This window comes from Mesocricetus auratus, unplaced genomic scaffold (genome assembly GCF_017639785.1).
Source record: "Mesocricetus auratus isolate SY011 unplaced genomic scaffold, BCM_Maur_2.0 Super-Scaffold_100707, whole genome shotgun sequence".
Taxonomy (NCBI): Eukaryota; Metazoa; Chordata; class Mammalia; order Rodentia; family Cricetidae; genus Mesocricetus; species Mesocricetus auratus.
In genome coordinates this window covers 15,172,846-15,178,981 of record NW_024429269.1, presented here as the reverse complement: position 1 = coordinate 15,178,981, position 6,136 = coordinate 15,172,846, and the positions used below count along the sequence as shown (strand labels likewise).

The 6,136-nt window shown below is 40.6% G+C and overlaps 1 gene segment (V, D, J or C); it reads left to right on the top strand.

Annotated features, from left to right (window-relative positions):
* The first annotated feature begins 4,100 nt into the window (after nucleotides 1-4,100).
* Nucleotides 4,101-5,001, top strand: LOC110343809. The segment is given in 2 exon segments: nucleotides 4,101-4,362; nucleotides 4,490-5,001. Coding segments are annotated over 2 exon segments (384 nt in total).
* The last annotated feature ends 1,135 nt before the right edge of the window (nucleotides 5,002-6,136 follow it).

Sequence of the window (6,136 nt, the reverse complement as noted above, 5' to 3'; positions counted from 1 at the left end):
TGGCAATCCTATGGTCTCCTCCAAAAGAGGCATTTACCAATAGAAAAGTGATTCCTCATTGAGCTCATTGAATCTCTCCAAGGTTTTGTTGTTCTTATTCTTCAGCCTATGCCTTTATCTGCATAAGATTTTCAGACAATTGTGGCCAATGGTAGGGCATGGACCTAGAAACAAAAAACTCCATGAACAAAGTTTTCATAGGTCACATGAATTCAGGCTGTGTTCAAGTCTACTAGAGCCCATGGAATGCCACATTCTGTTTCCTTTGTCCTTGGAACTTCTGGTGCTTTTTGAACTTGTTATCCTGACACTAGAGCAGCAGAGACAGGATGTTAAGATGAAAGGAGGTGGGGCTGCCTGAATTCTTTCACGTCTGCTGAAATAGCTGGTTATAATGTCCCAAGTGTCTACTTTAGGGTCTGTGCCCACCAAAACCTGGGATAATATTTCTCCTCTGCATCAAATAAAAATTATCAGTCCTGGTGTCTGTCAAAATAGAGAATTTTTGTAGATAGTACTACATGTTTTTCAGAAAGGAACTCATGGTAGATTTATACACTACCCAAGGGAATATCTATGTGTCACTAAGGTGAGCACATAGGCAGAACTGCAAGGCTAATTGTGGGGATCCCAATGCTCAAATCAGCTGGGAACTGTGAGACAGGAAAAAACTCATGCCCAACCACTGACAACTTATTGCAGGATCTAGGGAGGTAAACTTGCAGAAATGCACAAACACCCAACACACGTGTGAGTTTAGGTATGTTTGTGTTTGTGTGAAACAGAGGGAGAAAGAGAGTGAGAGAGAATGCTACCAAGAGATGTTAAATACATGCTTGCAGGTGTGACATCTCAGAGAAGACCAAGATGTTCAGAAATCAGTCCCAATCCTTGAAGTCATACACTGAGATGTGTGACAGGGCTTTCCAGCTCCTCCTTGTAGTGCACATCACACAATGTCTTGCCAGGCACTCAGAGAAGCATCACAAAATCACAGCAGCTAACTTCTCATAGAAGCTGCCACTTGACAGGATCTGTCCACATGCATGCTGGGAACTCACACCACTGTCTCAATCCCTGAGTTATGTGACTAAGGCAATATGCTCTGGTTTTCATATGGAGGAAACAGAATAATATTCTTTCCTCATCACACAAGTGTCCAGGTTCCAGTTTTAAATTCTGGGAAGCATTTAGAGACATGGTGCTAGTCAAAGGGACACCATGAATGTGCAGACTTCCAGAAGCACAGATCTTAGAGGAAATAAACTAAAAGTGAAATTGTGGAACCAAGATTGTCAACATGGCTTTGGAAACACTGAATACTTGTTGTCAGTGCATCCTTCGGTGATGGAAATGAGGCAATCCCTTAGCTCCTTTGTTTCTCTGTCCACTTGCTGTAGCTGTTTAGTCACATTCTCCATCTTCTGCTTCACTTTCTTGTTAGTGAGGATGGTTGGGGTAGTTGATGGCACTCCAGCAACCCCTGTAGGTAGAGGAACACAAGTCCAGTTGCATTGTGACAAGTCATAGAGGATATATATATATATATATATATATATCACTCTGGTCCCTAAAACATCATTGAGAAAACTACTATGCCTGTGACTCAGTGACACACCAATGGATTTTTAACAAGGCTTGAAATGCCCCTCCAGTGGATCTCAGCTCTCCCACCTCTGAAGGCAGTTTGGTATCTCAGTCATCTGATTTCCTATGCCTCCTCATCACATACTTCAAGTTAACAAAGAAATTCCTTCCTCAGGCTCATTTTCAGCTGCAGTCTCTCCCTTCAACTTACCTGTAGAATTCATGTCTGTGGGTTTGGAAACTCAGAGGCAATTAGCGTCTATCACGGGCACTCATGTCTTTTTGAGAACCCCAAATAACCTGACATGTCATTCAAACCACATGGTTAATGAATAAAGCACTGTTGGCCAATAGTAATGCAAGATAGGTGGGACTAGGAGTCGAGGAGGATTCTGGGAAATGTAGGAAAGAGTAAAGAGTTGCCATGTGATCCCTGGAGTACAGGAAGCATCAGGAGAGGTCCTTAAAAATATAAAACTTGATATTAGTAATTATGGTTAATACTTAATGCAGATATAGCCAATGAGAAACCCTGCACATTGGATGACAGCCCTGTAACTAATAGAGTCTCTCTATGTTATTTGGGGTTAATGAGGCTCTGGTATCAGGCTGATGGGAAGAAATGCATATTACACTCAGGGCTGGAGAGTTAGTGCTATACTTTGGGAACAAAGTTTGGCATTGATATGCAGGTGGGCAGGCAATTCTTCCTGCTAAGTAAAATTGTGCCTACTACTGCGTCCCTCACTGCACTGTAGAAATATAATGAGGAGGATATGAAGCATCACAAGGAGTGGACTGATATATTGTGCCATTCAGAGCAATTGCACAGTATACTGTTATTAAGTTCTATTTTATTCCATTTTCCTAGTGTTTATATTCTATTTTCAGTCCCTACCAATGTTTTAATGTCACATTGCAATACGGATTTCCCAAGTAAGAAACTTGTTAGGCCAAGACCGAATAAGTCATGGATCACCATGAACTATGCTATATAAGCTGAAATGTATGAAACTGAAGATTATTATGAACTTTATTTCATGAATCAACTTCAGTCTTTCAACCCTATATTTTATATATCAAGTGGATCTGTTTGAGTGCCCAAGATGAGTTATTCTCGATTATTTGTATATGCTTTCTCATTGGAGTTCTTCACGATTGTATCAGCTCCTTCCAGGAATGCAATGTAATGTGGAGCTCAAAACTATAGAATTGGCATGGATTTCAATTTTTAGTAGCCTTTGGAGCCTTCATGACCAACAGCTTACAGAGATATGTCTATATATATGACATTGGGGTTTTTATATAACAATGAAAATGTTGATGCTCAAATTGTCTGAATTACACAATCATATAACTCCAGAAAATCAGAAACAAAGGAATACCAGAATAAAGAGTGGAAAAGCAAAACAAAAAAATCTTCAAAAGAAAATCAAGTATCAAGCTAGAGCCTAAATAATTACATTAAATATAAGCAGCAAAACATTACAACCAAAAGTGAAAAACCATAAAGTGAGTCATTAATTAAAAATGGCCTTTTACTGACAAATGCAAACTGAAAAATGAAAGTAAGGAAAGAAGTATATACCATATTAATAGCCAGCATAAGAAAATAATAAACTTGAACTATTGTCAAATTTTTGTTTCAAGTAACTTTTTTTCACATATTTAATTTGACAATTGTAAAATGAGAGAAAGCATCTCTTTTCTTCGGGGATGTAGGTCCTAAGAATTTAATCAGTGGGATGGTACCTCACTATGCACATACAGGGAACAGGTGAAATCATTGGGTATTGATTTAAAACAAACAAACACACAGACAACACGTGAAGTTGAAAGGCGTAAGTAGGTAGGAATCATTGGAAGAGAGGGAATAAATGGTAGTGGAGCAGATCAAATACATTATATGCATACATACATCAATGAATATTAGATAAAAATTTAAGTAAAAATTATTGGAAAACAGTCAAGAACAATGTCTCATGCCTCTCATGGCGGATGTCCATTGATGGTTTGACTTCTTCCTTCTCTACCTTACACAAGGGAAGGACATCTCAGATCCAAGAACCATCATCTGGCCAGAAGGATAAGAATGAACTTCGAATTGATTTCCATTAGTCTGATTCACTACAAAAATGCTAATGAGGAAATACTGGGTAGCCAGGTTTTTCGCTAGCTTCCCAGATTCAACAAAACACACTTTAAAGTTCCAATCTCTGGGTTTTGACTATGTTTCAGGCAGCACAGCTGCTTGCAACTTATGATTTTATATTCAACTGGTAATGGCCTCCAAATTTGATAGTTTTATCTCGTAATTGTTTGAAAGAAAATTACCCTTCCATTTTGCGTGTCCTCTTCTCGTTAGATTAGGACTCAACATAGCACAGATCAGCTTAGAAACATGGGGTGTGCTCTAGACAAAAAGAACACATGATTTGCTTGAGAGTCTTATTCCTGCACTGGCCGCCAGAGGGCGATGTTGCACAGTAGCCACTTCCATTTCTGCAGGTGCTCCTTGCATCTGGCTGAGTGAAGTGAAGAATTAAAGACAGCCGGAGGTCAGAAAGTTCCCAGGACTAGGATCACTTCTGCAGGGTTATTTTATTTTAGGATATTATCTAAACAAGGAAAGTATCGAGTCAACATTGTGCCCTTTGTCCTCAAGAACTGGCAACTTCATGTGCCAACCTTTTCCATAAAGACAGCAGAGGTGTTCCCAGCGCTCATCCATGCTTCCAATACTCATCTCATTCCTGGCGATGCATTTTTTCCTGGGTGAGTAAAACATCCTCATTGTTTATAGATGCACACGAATCGGTGTTTTTCTCACTTGAATTTCAGTAAGAATATTTTCCTCTATGAAGTCTGCATCATGTTTATTGATTTATCATTGATTTTGCAGGAGACGTCCAAGCACAGTCAGTTTCCCAGGCTGATGCCCATGTCACCATCTTCGAAGGAGACTCAGTGGAGCTCAGATGCAACTATTCCTATGGTGGAGCTTCTTATCTCTTTTGGTACATGCAGCCCCATGGCCACAGCCTCCAGTTTCTCCTCAAATACATCTCAGGAGACCCCGTTGTTCACGGCGTGAATGGCTTTGAGGCTGAGTTTAGCAAGAGCGACTCTTCCTTCCACCTGAAGAAAGCCTCTGTGCACCTGAGCGACTCGGCTGTGTACTTCTGTGCTCTGAGTGCACAGTGTGTGGGGCTGCAGGAGGAGCTAAACACAAACCTGTAAGATGCTGGGGAGGACTATAGCTGAGTGACTTGCGATCATCCATGCTCCTGTAAGTAACCTAAATAAAGTTATTAGTTCTCCCAGATGGACTTCTCTGCAGCCATTACTTTGGGCTGTCATTGCTGCTCTACCTACCGTATATAAGCATTGGTCACAGCTTCCAGGAAAGTAACATAGCAGGCTAAAACCGTACAATGATTCCTGAGACATGCTTGTTTCCCTAGATGGGAATAGAGAAAAACAAAGCCAGACGAAACCACTCAGTACCCAGTGCCTTTCACCACCCCTGTTGAATGATGTGTTTGGGAGACAATGCCTGTTGCCTTTTTTCTGGCTCCTAAATATTGTACTTTTTTTGTTTGTGGAGACAGGGTTTCTCTGTGACTTTGGAGGCTGTTCTGGAACTAGCTCTTGTAGACCAGACTGATCTTGAGCTTACAGATCTTACACTCTGCCTCTGGAGTGCTGGGATAAAAGGCATGCGCCACCACCACACCATTATTGTACATTTTTTACTTTGTATTTAGAAACACATAGTTTTGTATTTGACAATGAAATTCAGAAAACCAAGTGTCACCAGAACAAAAATAAAAAACTTAGTCTCCTACAATGTATGCAGCATCTTTGTCTATCTGATTCAGTGATGTACAGGTAAGAAGCAGTTTGAATGTGTCAGCACATGGAGAGGTTGCACATTTTTGTTCATGTGGTAGGGGGCAGCTGTTACTAGACAAGGGAGACTTTGGTGACATAAATCGTGGATGGAAACAGCACTTTATGATGGAATGTACAACTTGAAAAAAATTAATATTTTGATGGTATGCCTATCCATATGCATGTATGCATGTGTGTACATGTGCGTTTGTGTGTGTGTGATTGTGTGTGTGTGTGTATGTGTGTGTGTGTGTGTGTTTTAAGGACTGCAGGTGCCCTCAAGGGCTAGGTACATGGATTTTCCTGGTTTGGGCATTAAAGAGGGTGGTGAGCCACTCTACATAGCTGTTGGGCACTGAACTCAGATCCTCTTGCGAGTCTTACAGCATCTCTCATCAGAGTCATTCCTTAGTGAACACACAGTTCAAGAGCTGTGGTGGTGGAAAGTGTCTCCACTGTGAAGAGCATGCTGTTCATCCACAGACAAGCCATTTGTGCCTCTTCGAAGAGGGTGAGATTTAGCTCAAACTTTACTCTCTTCAGAAAAATACTCTTGGATGACATGTTCCCATGCAGCTATAATTTTATGGGAGGATATGTTCCTGTGTGACTATGATTTTATGGGGTGATATGTTCCTGTGTGAATTTAACATTA